Raw genomic sequence first — 17,540 nt, 5'->3', positions numbered from 1 at the left:
GAAAGCGGAAGGAAAGAGCAGAATATAATTCAGACAAGCCTATCTTTATTAGATAGTGACAGGAGGCTCGGATTGTACATGTTGCCAAAAAGCCATTAAAGACTGGAAGCTTTAAAACAATATCAGGTAATGCGTAGTTTGAGATGACCTAGCGCAGCTCTGCTCATTGCAGTTTTATACAAGCGTTCAATTTTCTTGCCTGGTGCTTTCGGTAGTAACCGGAAAAATACCCTAATTAGTGATTAAAACTTTGAGTTATGGGTGACTCAATTAAAAGACTGCCAGGGACAGGAAATCTATTTTTCATTCATTTAAAATGAGTAGGTTTTTCAGAAGTGTCAGGAAGTTTGACATCAGCCCCTAACTCTTGCAGACATGCCAGCCTCCCTGACTTTGTACGTTCTTGGGCAGGTAGCTGTAATACAGTGATCTGACTTGCCACTGGGAGGCGAAAACTGAGTTGATAAGAAGATAGGGAATAGTGAAATCTGGATGTAGTCAGAATTAGGCAAATATAGGAGTTTTGTGCTTATGGTGGCTGAAGTCCAGATGCCTCTTTTTTGTATACCACATGTATTTGTGCACTGCTCAACCTGGCAAGCCTGATTTGTGCCTGTTGTTCTGCCTCTCTATTTATAACAAAACATGAATTTCTGTGTTATACCCACTTCTCCAGACTCTACGCTGATTTTTCTCTCAGTAGGCAATGTGTAGTTTCTGCTATTGCTCATTATATTCAATGTGGACGTGTAAATGTGAATTGAAGCTTAAAAAATTGCTTTTTTTTTTTTTGCCCTACTGCTTTATTTTATGTTCTTTTAAAAATTAATATTTTTTTTTATGTACCCCCCTTTATAAGCTTACCATACTTTGAAAGATAAAAAGGAGGGGGCCAATGTAAAAGTTGATTTTGTAAAGGCTTATTGTAGCCAATATTTTTTCACCCTTAGGGCGTCTTTTTGTGCATTTGACATGAACAAAAACTTATAAGCTAATGGTTTCCATTATATTTTGCTTGGTTGTACTCATGAGCGTTCAGAGTTGCATTTTACTGCATTCATGTTTCATTGCATTTTTTTTAGATGCAACATTCTGCAGTTTCTTATGCATTCAAATGACATTAGAATAAAAGCAGTGATGAAACTAGCTATGCAGCAAGTCTGCTGTATTGCAGTCCCTCTTACCTGTTTTTTCTTTTTAAATAGCGGCATGGCGCTTTGTGGCCTGGGAGGTACAACACGATGGGGGCGGTACAGGAGGGACTGTTTGCGCTGGGCATCATTGGAAGATTTGTTTGCGGGGGGCCCAGTGTGACCAAGTTAAGCTACTGAATAAAAGATTGCATTTGTAACTCACAAAAACACACTTAGGGGCTTTTTTTTTTTTTTTAAAACACATATAAACTCAATATATGCATTTTTTGCACTCCGCATGTGTTCCTAAACTGTGAATGCATAAAATAAAAGCCTGTTTGTAAGAGCCCTCTCGGAGAAATGTAATAATAATTTCAGTAGTTAAATACAATGTTAAATTGTGAAGCAGAAAGGGTTGTGGCTACCATTTCTTTATTTTGTGCCCTTCATTCATAGCTTTTGGAAAGACAATTTCTTAGTAAATCTGCATGTGACAAGTGGGCTAAACTGACTTCAAATCTGAATTCCTTAGTACCAGAGCAGGTATCAAATTTAGATATCCACATAATTAATTCCACTGCAAACCAACTTCACTGGTGCAGTTGCTGCCAAAATGTGCGTGGGGACTTAAAGGATGTATTAACAGTTCACATTTACAGAGCATTTGTCAAAAAGGGTGCAAGAAGAGCCAGCTGCCCAGAGGTGTACATATTTATTAAATAAGAATGTGTCAGCTTTGCATTGCTCGTAAAGGCTGCTAGATTTGTGAAATTGTATAAAGTTATTTTTTTAAGCAAGCTCACAGTATTTTTTATACATTTCTTTTTGTTCAGGAATCAACCGTGGCTTGCTGAAAATTATCATGCTCAGTACCATATATGTTAGGTTCTATCCAGGTATGGAATGTTTTACATAAATGACACTGCCACATTTTAGTGGTCCTAAGTTTATCTTTGTATGCTATCTGTCTAATTTATTTTGTCTCAATTTGTAGGGTAATAAAGATGAATATGATGCTGTTAAGAAAGTTTCCAATCTGCTTATCCCGTCCTATAACCATAAATAGGTTATGCCTACAGTTCTTCCATGGCAGTTGGGACTCCTGTTCTCATAAATATGATCAAAGTCACAAGGCCTCTTTCTCTAACATCAAGTTTGGGCACTTAACCATTAATAATTTGCTGAACAGAAAAACTAGAGTATCCTGCTCCACATACATTAATGAAAGGAGGAGACACCTGAGTTTTTCTGCTGCTGCCATTGTGGGTTCAATGCCAAAAAACGTCCAGCCTTATCTCAAACTTATGAGGCTAGACAAACCCATAGGTAAGTGTTTTTTTTCTGGTCTATAATAAATGAAATGGAATGAACTTATAGGTAACTATCAGTGGTTTAAAGGGAATGGCAACCAAAAATTTTTACCTAAAAGGAAATAAATTTGAATTAACTTTGCAATATACATCTGTTATAAATTGTCGTTTCTTTTGAAGTTATTTGTTAATGTACCGTATATACTCAAGTATAAGCCGATGCAAATATAAGTCAAGGTACCTAATTTTACCTAAGAAAACTGTAAAAACTTATTGACTCAAGTATAAGCCTAGATTGGGAAATGCAGCAGCTACTGCTAAGTTTCAGTAATCAAAATAAAAACCAATAAAATTACATTAAATGACACATCAGTGGGTATATGTTTTTAAATATTTATTTCAAAGAAAAACCGTTAACTAGCTCTGCAGGTGGAGAAGAGGGTCAACAAAAACAATATGCGTTAAAATCTTTCAAAACTATATATAGTTTATATAGAATAAAAAGTGCAATGTCTAGTGCAGAATGGGACAGGTGAGGATGGTAGATGAAGATGAATTTGGGAGCGGGCAGGGCACTTTAGGGTCTGGTTGCAGGTGGCTTAATTTGCACACAAAGGATAGAGGGTGCTAGTATGGAGAGACCCATAGCACCCGACCCGAGTATAAGCCGAGGGCAACTCTTACAGCACATTTTGGGTGCTGAAAAACTAGGCTTAAGCTCAAGTATATACAGTAATTACTGATGAATTCATAAGAAATCTTCTGCCTGTCTCTTACCTTTCTCTGCACTGGTGGTTTTGACTTTTGAAGCAATATATCTGAAACGGCTTATTAACAGACCTGTCTTTGCTGGAGAATAGCTTAATTTTGCAACATTGTTTGAAGTGTCAGAGCCATGAGTAGAAAAAGGGACTGAGAGACACTGTTTCCAATAGCAATTTAAAAATACTGTTAAAGCCACTGAAAATGTGTATCAAATGTATATTACATTTTGTTGGATTGTGCAAATTTTTTTAATAAATGTGTATATATTTACTAACTGATGGTTAGGAACAATATTTTTACTCTCCCTTTGCAAACTCTCCATATTTGATGAAAATTAAAGAAAAATGTTCCAACTGCACTAGTTTATAGGATATATTTACCTTATTGGTATACAGGGTCCAGGTGCTCTGGCCTCAAAGCCTTCAGCCCTCAGGACACTCCAAAGCAAAACACCTCAAAAAAATAATACAAAATGTTAGGCACCCCCAAGTGACTTTAATCCCTTACCTTGTACCCCGGGCTGGTGCCCCTGTTAGGAGAAAACCGCACCAGCCCGGGGTAGAAGGTAAGCGATTGAAGTCACTTGGGGGTGCCTAACATTTTGGCACCCCCAAGTGACTTTGACTTTCCTTCTCATTTAATAATAGGCTCCATATTTTATGCCTAATGAAGTAAACATCTTTGACTTACTTTGCCTTGGGACTCACAAAGAACATTGTATTGAAGGAACTCAATATACAGAATTAATTATCCCCTCAGTGGAGAATTAGTCTAAATAATTCCCCTTTCCTTGTAATAGAATAGATTGAACCTATATATTTTCACAAATGCATTTTCATTTCTAGCCAGTTGTACTGGCCTTTCAGACAACATAGGTATTTAATTGAATGTGACTGCTTTCAAAGGGTTTCTCATCTTCAAGCTTTACAAACAGAATATTCATTGTGGTATCATGGAACTTTCCTGTGCTGGCAGGTTCTAATAGTTTCAGTCAAAAAACTTAGGGGCATATTTTTCATATATTTTTTTTTTATTTGAAAAACTTGAATACATAATCCTCTTGAAAGTGCACCTGTTTTTAAAAACTAGAAACATCTGCAATGCAGTGAATCACATTCTACCCTTCATTTTCAATGATTTTACCAAATTTCAAATTTGCCAGATTTTAGATGCTGATGTTTTTTTACACTTAATAAATCTCAAAAATGTAAGTTTCAGAAACTCAAATTCATAATTTTTGCTGCTAAAAACTTTAATTCAAATTTCAATAATTCTGCTCCTTGATCTTCATTGAAGGCACCCAGACTTACCTTTGTTGAGCTAATTTTTAGCATTCTTCACAACGAATATTATTCTTGCATTGTTTTGTACATACATTGTGGTTCTACGTTTGATTAATATATTTTGCCTGTTTGTTTGTTTTACAGGAACCTGGTTGTTGTACTTGCCATGCACCTGGAGTATTAGTTTAGCAGCAGAACCAGGTAGCTTCCCAGACTTACATATGTTAGCTTTGTTTGGCACTGGAGCAGTTCTGATGCGTGGTGCTGGCTGTACTATAAATGATATGTGGGACAAAGACTTTGACAAGAAGGTAACAGGCAAAATGTGTATATATTGGCTTCTGCTGTCAGTACTTTTTCCTCTACCTAACGTGTATATACAAAATGCATTCAGTTTTCCAGTAAGGGGCCTTCATGTTTTTGTTACTGTAATTAGATTGTTTTGCTATCAAAAAGGATCCCGAACAGTATAATACCAAAAACAAATTTGTTTTATTGAATTGTAAAGATTGCAGTTTTGTTAAAAGTTGACTGTTTATTTCTAGTTTTTGTGCTAGGTCAAAAATTGAAGTAATTGAAAAAGAATAGTTGTTTTTTTTTTTTTTTTCAGTTGGTAATATGGCTTATCCCTAGCAACCACTAGTGGTCGGAATTACATATATGGACATAACATTTCAGGTACAGGCCTGTGAGGGTCTGTTTTTGCATACCCAGCATTCTTTTCTCTATTGTGGTACATCCAACCCGCCCCAGATGTACACGTCATGGGATATACTAAAAATTCCTGCTTCCCAAATGGCTGCCTATATCTACCCATCGGCACCTAAGGGTGCCAGTGAGTATCTGCAGACCACCTGCATGGTTGGGACATGCACATGATATTATCCTAACAGCTTTTGCGGGTATTCTGCTGGCTGAAGGACTCTACACTCAAGGTTGATTAATCTTTGGTCCTCCTTCTGTTGAATCAAAACTAAGAGTGGCCCAGTTAGAGCAAATAACTGTAAGAGGGGAGGGCATAATGCATCAACTTCTGGTTATTTGTGGTTTAGCTGTTTTAACAGCAGTTTGTCCGAAGAATAAATGAGTATAGATAAAGAAGAGAAAAATGCAAACCAGCTGTAGTTTCCAAGAGATTCACAACAGAGTGCAAATAATTCTTTTCATACCAAAAGTAACAATCGTTTCCTCACACAGTAGGGGAATTTAAAGCATATCCACATTCACACACTGTGAATTAAAGAATTAAATTAATTAAATAGCTTTACTTTTTACAACCTTTTATTATAACCTTTATTATATCAGCAGTATATTTGCATTCCAGTTCATGGCATATGTTCCTGTAGTGAATAATGTAATAAGAGGCACTAAAATTGCCACTAATTGGTTGGTTTAGGTTACAAACTTTGCAACTGTTTTAACATTAGCTCTTAGCAAATTGGCAGGTAATGAAAGTAATAGCACCAGAAAAAGGGTTTTATGTTGGCTATTCTTTCCGCATCTGGTGTGGTTGCTGCGGTCATGCCATCACCATTACATTACGCTCCTTGCTCCATTGCAGGCATGCAATAACACTGTGTTCTGGAAGGGAAGAAGACTTGTATGGACTGCCTATGCAGTTCTGGGCAAGAAAAATAGTTAGATACACAGAAGGGGGTTGTGGGAGCACTCCAACTCTAAATAGTGTATACAAATACAATGGAAGTGCAACTGATCTGGTCAAATTAACTACAAGCATACAAAAAAGAGAGGGGGATTGATCAATGCACATTCCCTGGCCCCCTGTTTCATAAGTAAATTATCTATGCTAGTGCATGTATTTACAAAAAACAGGGGTTTTCAGTTACAAAATTATGATCATAAGATTGGTAAGCCACCATACCACGTCAAGGTAAACCCCGTATGGTGGTCCTATCTATTTACCTCTGGTCATATTTTTCAAAGGCTGGCACTCCTGTGCACTGTTGCCATTCTTGACCTGGGGGCTGGTTTGAGTCAGAGGACTTAGTCCACCCCCATGCTTCCAGCTTTTATAGAGAGAGATTGCCAGGACCACAGCTTTAATATTTAAAACAACATTTGTATATCATGCTTGATAAAATAGCACAGTGTAACTTATGAGCTTTTTAAATATTTTGAAATACTGTCTGACAAAAGTGTAATCAACACAGGTTCAAAGGACTGCAAGTCGGCCTATTGCTGCTGGTGACATATCTCAGTTCCAGTCTTTGGTTTTTCTTGGGGGACAGCTTAGTTTGGCACTGAGTGTGCTCTTAAGTCTAAATTATTATAGGTGAGTGCTTTGTTTTTTACTAAAAATTGAGTCATAAAACTTCTTTTACACTCTACTCGATTGCCTGCGTTTTTGCATCTGTCTGAAGCTTTTTTTTAACCCAGTGGACTACCTGAATTCTGAATCAAATCAATTTATATGTTATTTTGAAACATGATTTCTTATCCCTTTAAGCTATAAGTATCAACAAGAAAAAACAACCATATTTTCACAGGCTACTTTTGAAATGACTGAAAAAGCCCTGAATCCCCCCCTTGTTTCCTTCCATTGACTTTAATGTGAGACACTTCACAGCCCCAGCTTAGGCACTTTTGTTCATTAACATTTTCTCATGTAAGTCAGTCTGCAGAAAAGTAGCCTTTTGGTCGTGAGCCTTAAGCCTGTTATTAAGGTCTAAAGGTGCATGAATACATTTTTTGGATGATTATAAAACTGAGGAGAGATGGTGGCACGCCACTAAAAATAGTACCCCGGGCTGGTGCACTTTTTATCAGTCATAAGCAGTGGCTAATGGTTTAAGGTTAGCAATTATATTCACCGGGGTTGCCTAACTAATTGGTACCAGCAGTGAATAACGCTTGACATATCTTTTACTTTCTAATTTATATAAGTTATATACACACAGTTTCTTTTACCGGCAATCTGTAACTTTTCAACATATTTGTGTAATGTACTCAGAGTGCTGGACTGTATACCACCTTCCATTTGCTGTCTGTATCCATATCCAAAATTTTGAAAATAATTAAAAATGTTATTAAAACAGGAGCTCCATTTTTAATGTAGATGAATTAGTTCCACGCAGTTTATTCTGACTTATAGTGGTTGTTGAGCCAGCCAGACTTAACGTGGTTGTTTAGCAATGTGAAATACACGCAATATCTATTTAGCCTCTGCCTCATTAGGGAACTAAAATGGAAATGAGCAAACTAACTTCAAGATTTGTGTAACTATCACAGAATTATTATTAGCAAGTTTGTTCAGGCAAAGACAAAAACCTTGTTGTATGTTACAAAGTTACATGATGAGGCCTGGGTGAGTGAGGTCTTCTGAAGCCTGTAAACATAGGCTAATGTGATAACTATACTGGCCAGTCTTTACTTCCTGTCTTTGGTTAGGAATGTGATTTCTTTACCTCTGTACATATCTGAACATGCATGGACAGCTAAAGCAGTAGTGAGCAGTAGTTTGTAGTTGCCACCAACATTAAGTTTTTAGAGGTGCTTTACTGTGCTGTTTTTTTGTTTACATTTTATCTTTTCTGTTTGCTGGTTTAGTATTGCCCTTGGAGCTGCTTCCCTATCATTGGTGGTTAGCTATCCATTGATGAAGAGGATAACATATTGGCCACAACTTGTTTTAGGTAACTAGTACAAAGAAAACAATTTTTGTGACTTTCTGGGCAAGAATGCTAGCAATGTATTCCTACAGAATTATTGTTTCAGCCTGCCATACTTATAACAACATTCTGCAGCCTAAATTAGGGACACAATATAGCCAGACTCATCGCATAATATTTTTTTGTAAGCCATCAGCTCTGCCCCCACCTCACTCACAGTAACAGAACATATTTTACAAAAGCCTGTTAGGACTGTGTGCTTTATTTGAAGAAATGCACAGTCTTATCAGCATCTGTAGACATTGTTCTGTTACAACAGGTAAGGTGGGGGCAGGCTTTAAGTGGGAGCGAACGTTGCTAAAATAACTGCCTTCCTTTTCATGTTCACACATATACTGCAGGACAAGTGTAATAGCAATGCACTCAATAAGTCCTATTCCCAGAAGGGTCTTTGATTATCCCTTTTCTATCCACTAGTAATCCCAAATTCTTTGGGAGGCTAAAAATTGCTCAGGTCTACTAAACCTGAAACTTTGCATGTGTCATGGTTGTGCACAACTGTTCCCCTGCCCACTGCCAGCTTTGAGCTTACCACTCTCAAGGCATCACCCTACAAGCTAAACTGTCTGTTGCTTGCCTTTCAACATGTGCCGGAGCGTGTAGTAGACCCTGCAGCTGGGGAACACAGAACAAGGACCTTGGTTTTCTAAAAACCCCAGCAGGTCAAAGCATAATTCCATGATTGCTGTGTAAACCCCTGGGAAGAATGCAGAATCAGTATAATAAATTGATATTATCCTGTTTGTCATCTTCAATATTGTTCAAGTTATTATATTTAAGTATTTACAGAAGCCTTTTTTGTAGGTATGACTTTTAACTGGGGGTGTTTGCTTGGGTGGTCTGCAGTCAAAGGATCCTGTGACTGGTCAGTCTGCTTGCCATTGTATGTTTCTGGAATTATGTGGACTCTAATTTATGATACCATCTATGCACATCAGGTGAGAAAGATTATCTTATCTATATTTCAAATGGCTAATTCATAGATGCAATTGTTTCAGAGGTCCAGATGAATTACTGTGAACATTCAGCATTAAACAGATCAATGAATGATGCTGTAAATTGATCACTGGCTCATCGTAAGGTACAAAAGGATGGACTCAAGGCGACATCTACCTTTTTTTTAACAGTTTCAGAAATTAATAGATTTAATTTAAATAATTTAAAATAATGTTCACAATGTAGTTTTTCAATATATCTAAGGCTAATGCCACACGCGGCGTAGGGCTGATTTTTTCGGCAAGCGGAAAAACGCTTGCCGAAAAATCAGCCCTACGCCTGCTACTTGTGCCTGCACCCGAATGAATGAGATACGCTCGGGTGCAGGCACAAGTAGCAGGCGTAGGGCTGAATTTTCGGCAAGCGTTTATCCGCTTGCCGAAAATTTCAGCCCTACGCCTCGTGTGGCATTAGCCTAATAGAGAAGCCTAATGTCTATTCTGCGCTACCTGTCAACCAGGGGAGTCTCCTACTATTCTGCTGAGTAACCTTAAGTAGTGACAGCACATGGGGGCTCTAGTAACGATTACCACTGCATGTGGCACTTTCTTTTCCAGTTCTTATGCTGGTCATTTATCCATTGCATTAGCCAATTGGATCAGGGACAGGCTAATAAAACAGGCATGTGTACGAGACCATTACTTGATATTTCTCAGTTTTACTTGGAATGTCATTCCTTTATAGACAGGATCTTATATTGGCAAGAGGTCTTTGGACCCCAGTTTGGGCAGAGAGTGATAAGGTATTAAGATCTTTGTGGATACTGCATTTTTTTGTGGCACAGGTATTGATAGCCATGGAGAGTCAGAACCACATTAAAGCAATTTGTGTTATTGTACTTGCAATTCTGTGACGTTTTATAATTTTTTTTTGCAGTTTTTTTTAAACATGAATGAGAAGTTTCTCTTCTAAATTTTGGCACTTTTTCACAAGTACTCAAAAATCACGATTCTCAAAAGGCTTGTAAATGTGTAGAAAACAGTGGTATGGATTTTTACAGTGTAATCACGACTAAGCTATTTTTGAGTTATTTTTAAATATGCACAGAATCACAGAAAACTATTTTAATTACAATAGTTGCAACAGAGATTCACTGGTGTGATTTTTGATTAATGTACCATTAAGTGTTTCCTAGACATGGACAGTTATGAATAATTCATAGGAATGGGTTATATATTGTATTTAAAGGTTTACCCAAACCCCAAAATATAAATATTGTTGAATGTCAGGGAAACGCCACTCACAGATGCGCCTGACACCGGGACGGGGTACAAGGGGGTTACACTCAGTCACCTTTCACACAGGTTAGACTAACATCAAGCACCCCCAAACACATTACCGCCCCAAATACACTATTCGCTGCCACCATCTATCATTAACAGGCGATAGAAACCTAATTACCCAAATATATCATACACAAACTTTCCTGCTGCAGGGAGTGATAGTTCTACTACTTCCACACACATACCAGCAGCCACAGTTAATTTACGTACACACTTTCCTACTGACAGTCCACTAGCTATTTAGCATACACACAACCAAACAGTTAATACGGATGGGGGGGGTGGGGGGGTGCGTGCGGATGGGGGGGTGTTTGGGGTGGTGGGGGGGGTGGTGGGGGGGTGCGGATGGGGGGGTGTTTGGGGTGGTCACCTAATCACGCATGGGGAAAAAAAATACCGTCAAATACTGTGATACCGATATAATTTTGAAAAATACCGTGATATAAATTTTTGGTTTTGTGAGTATGTGAGATTACCATTCTGTATTTAGAGTTTTCTGAATAACTGGTTCCCATATAAAGGTATACTTGTAAATAGATCACTGTTATGTGTGTAAAAGTGATTTTACCTATTAAAATTATCTTTCTTCAATTTTTTTTTTAGGACAAAAAAGATGATGTTCTTGTTGGAGTCAAGTCAACTGCACTGAGATTTAATGAGCAGACAAAACAGTGGCTGAGTGGCTTCACTGTGGCAATGATGACAGGACTAACAGTGACAGGAATGAGCTGTGACCAGACGTTCCCCTATTACATAGCTGTTGCTCTCATTGGAGCTCAACTCACACATCAGGTAAAATAATGTTGCCTTTATTAAAATAATGCAATTGCAAAAGCTTTATTGCACTGTGTATATCAAAAAAGTCTGGCTGCAAGAGACCCACCTTTGCAAGATAAAGTAACAGTCTAGAGAAAATGAAATATGCTTATGTGTAATGTAAAGAAAGGGTCAGTGATATTATAAATCTGTGGAACACACACTGAACAGGTCACATCTAAACCTTTCTGTGTCTTGCAGGATGAGTTAGAGGGCTGCAGGACAAAAGCGAGAATAGCAGAAACATATAATTTTAATAATCCCTATATGATGGCATAAATAACCTCAACATTTGTGATAAATATAAAACATTTATTTTAGTACAAATTCTACTTCACTTTAAGTAAAATTTGCTTTAATTGAACAGTTTGACCAGTTCTATTTTATTGGCAGGAAAGGCGTTAAAACACAAGTCACCTTTTCCTAACCGCTATTGCCATCCTTCTGCATCTCCCATTGCATCATCTATCTGCAAATGCCTATGTTTAAAACCACACCAAGGTGCCCTTTTAATGGGTTAGACTGCAGCAGAGCAATACTAGCAGTCTGACTGTTTCATGTGTCACAGATGCACTTGCATGAACACCCTACTTGGCATTTTTGAATATATTGTCTTTTCAAACATTATTTATGGGACTGCATTCTGAGCTAGGCACCTGAAGCAGCTGCCATATTATAAGTTAAGTTCTAATGGTACCTTATGGCAAATATAGGGGCCGATTCACTAAAGGTCGAAAAAACGAGTGCTATTTATAGCATGCATTAAAAATATTATCACTTCTTATTTTTTTGCAACTTAACAATCAGTTCACGAAAAGGACACTTGTCTTGAATGAAGAAGCAATGTTCCTGGTGTTATTTATCTGGCAATGAGCAATTTTAAGCGATATTTTAACGCATGCGCGATAATTTCCGCCGCGTGCAATATTTTTCGCCGCACTTGATATTAGCGCACGCTATTGCGCACGTAGCAGTTAATTTCTGAAAACTACTGTTCTGAAAATTACCATTTCCCTGAAAACATAAGCATGCATCACTCATCACATACTTGAAAAAATCCGACTGCAAACTCCATCTTGTCACCACAGACAATCACCAGCTGCAGTTTTGTTCATTAACGCCTACTCCTGGGAGGCGTTAAGTTTCACAGTAATTATCGCCACATTTTACCCGTTTAACGCTTCATATGTGTTTGTGAATCATGCGTTAGTATTACTTCTATGTGATAATTACCACAATGCGATATATATAACGCTTTGCGTAAATGCGTTTTTTGCGCATGCGATATGAGTGTTAACGCATGCAAAATTACTTTGATGAACCTGTACTTATTTATCACATGCTTTTTTAACGCTAAAAAATGCGATAAGCATTAACAACATTTTAGTGAATCGGCCCCATAGTCTTTTTGCACTTGCCGGTGATCAGAGACAACAAAAAACATTTTCTGCATTATAATTAACATTATGGCAGCAACAAAAGCTCACTGTTAACTTCTAGGCTTTCAAGGCCCCCCTAATTAGAGTGAAGCCCTCACACAATATATGAAATGTAGTCTACATATGCCAACACTGAAAAACTTTATCCTTGAAACACAACTGGTACCATGTATAAAAGCACTTGGCCAAGAGCCTCTCTTTTCATATTGTGATTCAGCTCCTTATGGTTACGCACTATCCTACAATAATTTTATAGAGTTTATATAAAGCCGTTGTATACCATAACAAGAGGACCAAGGGCTTGGCTTATGAGAACTTCATTCTAAATAATCCTATGTCCATCTCTGTCTAGATCTATACTCTGGATATTAACAGTGCTGAAGATTGCTGGAAAAAGTTTAGCTCAAATCGGAATGTGGGAATTTTGCTTTTCATTGGTATTGTGCTTGGAAATCTGTGGAAAAGCCAAGACGCTAGCACAAAAGAAAGTTCCTAAACAAATTCCTGACCATTGATATTGCATGTATGGGGTCCAATGGATGATACAATTTTCTCCAAAATGCTTTGGTTTTTACTACGTAACATGTCTGACCATCAATGGGACAAAATGCAAGAGTCAGGGGCACTTCTTAAAGCTTGACGAGTCACCCCTAGGCATCCAGAGACCAGTCGGGTGAGAGGCTTTTAACTAATGAGCAACTATGCTGGAAGCACTATGACAATGTTGACTTAAAATGGTGTTCAGCAGAGAGCAGTTTTTTCTCTTGGGTTTTCTTTCTTTTAATTTAATGTATTTGCAGACTTGGACATTTTTTGCAGGACTGCAAGATAGTTATATACATATACCAATCCAAGGAACACTCAGGGGACTTCAGCATTTTTTATTTAGAGTCAGCTGATTTTATTGTCTTTGTCTTAATTTATTTTTTTGTTTTTTTATTTGTTTTTTCATTCTAAAAAAACAGCATCCTAGACAAGGGTTAGTTTATCAAGTCCAAGGCATGTTCTACACCAGTGCTGTCCAACTTCTGCGGTGCTGAGGGCCGGAATGTCTCTCGCATACATGGTGGAGGGCCGGTAATGGAAGCCAGTTTTGACCACTCTCCCCTTTAAACCACACCCACTTCAAACCACAACATTTTATCACAATGGTGGTAGTGCAGCAAAAACCCAAATGCTTTGTCCTCACTGCAGGGATATCAACCATCATTTTTATGTGAGAGAACTATATTATGTCATATTAAGACGTACCCTTAAATTCATATGCCTCCTCTTCCCCTGTGGATAGCACAGCAACCGCAGCATGTAATTACACACCTAAGGGACCATTTAATCGCTATTTCCAACTGCTAACAAACTCCCAAAACAAACCCCTGCCAGGTTCACCTCCCACAGGCCATGCACTGCCAGCCCTATGCTGCCTGTGTGTGCCATATGCTCCCTGCCCTATTTTGCCTGTGTGTGCCATACTCTGCATGCCCTATGCTGCCTGTGTGTGCCATATCCTCCCTGCCCTATGCTGCATATGTGCCAATCTCTGCCTACCCTATGCTGCCTGTGTGTGCCATACACACAGGCAGCATAGACCAGGCAGTACATACAATGTCTGAGGTGTGAACAGGAGAACAATGTGGGTGATTACAGCCTGAGCCTGAGGTGTAAACACTGCAGGGGGTAAACAATGCAGAGATTAGAAGGTGTGAACAGCACAGGGGATTACATTTTTAAACCAATACAGGGGGATTACAGCCTGAATCTGAGGTGTGAGCAATGCAGGGGCCCAGTTAAACTCAGTAATGATACCATATAAAGCTTACACAAAGTTAAGCCATCAAAGCAGCAAGTGAGGGGCCACACAGAGGGGGGTTGCGGGCCATATGCAGCCCGCGGGCCGCCAGTTGGCACTTTTCTACACCTTATCAATACCTATATGTTCTTTTCAATTTTGACAACAAGCCTAAATTCATATTCAGTTATGTAAGACAAGTGAGATGCAGAACAATACAATAAAACAATGTATTCTCAAATTTATATGTGCCTTGTTTTTCCTAGCTGCCAGGGGGGAGGGGCCCTAAGGGGTGGGGGGTACAAGATATGTTTGAGATACTAATTTGGCCAGGTGTTCTGAGATTCTGAGGGACCACACCTTCTCACATTTTTTGTAATGATTCAACTTCCGCTTCATGGCTATAAGTCTTTTTCCTTTTATAAAGAATTTGTTCTGCTATTGCAGGAGCTGTTTCTGGTACTTGATTCAGTAAATTTTGGGAGTAAGCAGAATAATGAGTGCTAATATAAGGCCGATTTGTTCTGTAACTTTTTTCCAAAACCTTTTGTATGTATGTATGTATGTATGTATATATTTATAAAGCGCTACTTATGTACGCAGCGCTGTACAGTAGAATTCATTAATACAGACGGGGGTTAAAGATAATGGATAAATACAAAGTACAACAATAAATACAAATAAATACAAGGTACAGTTGCAATAAGAGTCAGAAACACAAGATGAAGGAGGTCCCTGCCCCGTAGAGCTTACAATCTATATGGGAGGGTAACTAACAGACACAAATAGGCAAATATAAGTGCTATAGGTCACAGTGGGTGACATTACAGTATAAGTGCCAGTTTCCAGATCAGGTGCTGGGCGAGTGCTCCATAAGGTAGTCTTTAAGTTTAGTTTTAAAAAGACTGAGGGAGGATTCTCTCCGGAGGACATCAGGGAGGGAATTCCAAATGTAAGGGGCAGCCAGGCAGAAGGATTTAAGGCGGGAAACAGCAGTAGTAGTGGGGGGCGCAACCAAACGGTTGCTCTGCGAGGAACGAAGGAGACGGCCAGGAATGTGCGGAGACACCAGGGAAGAGATGTAGTGAGGAGCAGAGGAATGGAGGGCTTTGAAGGTTAAGAGAAGGAGTTTGTAAACTATTCTTTGTTTAACAGGAAGCCATGATAAGGCCTTTAGCAGGGGAGGGGCCTGAACTCTCCTGGATGAGAGGAGGAGAATTCTGGCAGCGGTGTTTAATATAGACTGTAGGGGGGAAAGATGGGAATTAGGGAGGCCGGTTAGCAGCAGGTTACAATAGTCAAGTCGGGATAGGATGAGGGCATGCATGAGCAGCCTAGCTGTTACAGTAGAAAGAAAGGGCCGGATTTTGGCAATATTGCGTAAGAAAAAGTGACAGGTTTTGACAGTGGTGTTAGTATGGTCAGAGAAGGAGAGACTGGAGTCAAAGATCACCCCCAAACAACGCATGGAATTGACAGGGTTGATGAGGGTGCCTTCAATAGAGATAGAAAAGGGGGGAGTAGGACCAGGTTTAGGCGGAAAGATCATTAGTTCAGTTTTTGTTAGGTTGAGTTTGAGGTGGCGTTGGTTCATCCAATTGGAGATAGCCAGGAGGCAGTTAGAGATTTGAGTCTCAGTTTCAACTGTTAATGAAGGGGTCGAAAAGTAAATTTGGGTATCATCAGCATATAGATGGTATTTGAAGCCAAATGAACGGATAAGGTCTCCCAAAGACAGCGTGTAAAGGGAGAACAGCAACGGCCCAAGTACAGAGCCTTGGGGTACCCCCACATTAAGAGGAACTGGAGATGAGATTTTGTTAGCGTAGGAGACAGTGAATGACCGGTTAGAGAGGTAGGAAGAGATCCAGGATGCAGCCTGACTACGGAGACCAATCGAATGCAGAATTTGCATCAGGAGGGAGTGGTCAACCGTATCAAACGCAGCCGATAGATCTAGGAGGATTAGTACAGAAAAGTGACCACTGACTTTGGCAACCTGAAGATCATTCGTAACTCTGCACAACGCTGTCTCAGTAGAGTGCGCAGGCCGAAAGCCAGATTGCAGCGGGTCCAGTAAATTATGTGCATTAAGGAAGTTAGTGATACGGGAGAAGACAATGCGCTCTAAGATTTTGGAGGCAAGCGGTAAAAGCGAGACAGGACGGTAGTTAGAGAGACAGGACGGGTCCAGCGTGGCCTTTTTAAGGATGGGCTTGACACAGGCCTGTTTGAAAGACGAGGGGAAACTTCCAGAAGACAGAGAAGAGTTGAAGATGTGAGTAAGAGCCGGAGTAAGCTCAGCAGCACAGTGTTTGAGAAGAGAAGAAGGCATGGGGTCTAGAGAGCAAGTGGTGAGCGGAGCTGACAACAGAAGCCGGGAGACTTCAGAGCCAGTTACGGGACCAAATGAGCTAAGACATGCAGAGGGGGGCTGAGGAAGGAGGAGCTGGTTAGTATTAGAGGGGGGAATTTGATTGCGGATGGACTCCACTTTGTTCAGGAAGAAATCAGCAAAGTCCTGGGGGGAGTGCATAAAGTCAGGTGATTGAGTCTGCGAGGGACGCAGAAGGGTATTGAATATGGAAAATAGGCGTTTTGGGTTGGATTTATTACTGTTTATGAGGGTGTTGTAGTATTCCTGTTTAGCCTTCAACAGGGCAGAATTGAGGCAGGCTAATAGGAATTTATAGTGGATAAAGTCTGCTTGCGTACGGGATTTCCTCCACATACGTTCCGCAGACCTCGCACAGGAGCGTAGGAATTTGGTCTGCACATTCAGCCAGGGGCGGGGGTTTTGCACCCGAGTGCGCTTAGGCTGAAGGGGTGCAAATGAATCAATAGTGGAGGCTAGTATTCTGTTGTACTCACAAACCAGGGTATCGGGGTCAGACAACTCATTGAAGGAGGAGAGGCTGGACCTGAAAGAGTGAGCTAAGGCCGGGAGATCTTTTGATGGCAAGAAAGTTCTATCAAGGTAGCAAAACTGTATAATTTTGTCCCTGTAGATAATCCGTATGCATTTCTAGGATGTCATTTC

The 17,540-nt window shown here is 39.5% G+C and overlaps 1 protein-coding gene across 1 annotated transcript; it reads left to right on the top strand.

Annotated features, from left to right (window-relative positions):
* The first annotated feature begins 19 nt into the window (after positions 1–19).
* Positions 20–13,719, top strand: coq2 (coenzyme Q2 4-hydroxybenzoate polyprenyltransferase). Its single transcript, XM_002936455.5, has 9 exons — positions 20–126; positions 1,967–2,029; positions 2,128–2,459; positions 4,636–4,802; positions 6,663–6,784; positions 8,059–8,144; positions 8,985–9,118; positions 11,063–11,251; positions 13,067–13,719. Exons 3-9 carry the CDS (start codon positions 2,138–2,140, stop codon positions 13,208–13,210), a joined length of 1,164 nt encoding a protein of 387 aa, XP_002936501.2. The 5' UTR covers positions 20–126; positions 1,967–2,029; positions 2,128–2,137; the 3' UTR covers positions 13,211–13,719.
* Positions 13,720–17,540: the final 3,821 nt, after the last annotated feature.

The sequence above is a fragment of the Xenopus tropicalis genome, chromosome 1 (genome assembly GCF_000004195.4).
Source record: "Xenopus tropicalis strain Nigerian chromosome 1, UCB_Xtro_10.0, whole genome shotgun sequence".
Classification (NCBI taxonomy): Eukaryota; Metazoa; Chordata; class Amphibia; order Anura; family Pipidae; genus Xenopus; species Xenopus tropicalis.
The sequence above is the reverse complement of the archived record's forward strand: the minus strand, read 5'-3'. Positions and strand labels throughout refer to the sequence as shown.

What these genes read in the sequence shown, in the direction of transcription:
- coq2 (XM_002936455.5), top strand. Translation starts at nt 2,138, where the DNA reads ATGAATATGATGCTGTTAAGAAAGTTTCCAATCTGCTTATCCCGTCCT. An exon ending in TTAAGTCTAAATTATTATAG is followed by an intron (nt 6,785 to 8,058) that starts GTGAGTGCTTTG and finishes TTGCTGGTTTAG; the next exon opens with TATTGCCCTTGGAGCTGCTT. An exon ending in GAGCTCAACTCACACATCAG is followed by an intron (nt 11,252 to 13,066) that starts GTAAAATAATGT and finishes ATCTCTGTCTAG; the next exon opens with ATCTATACTCTGGATATTAA.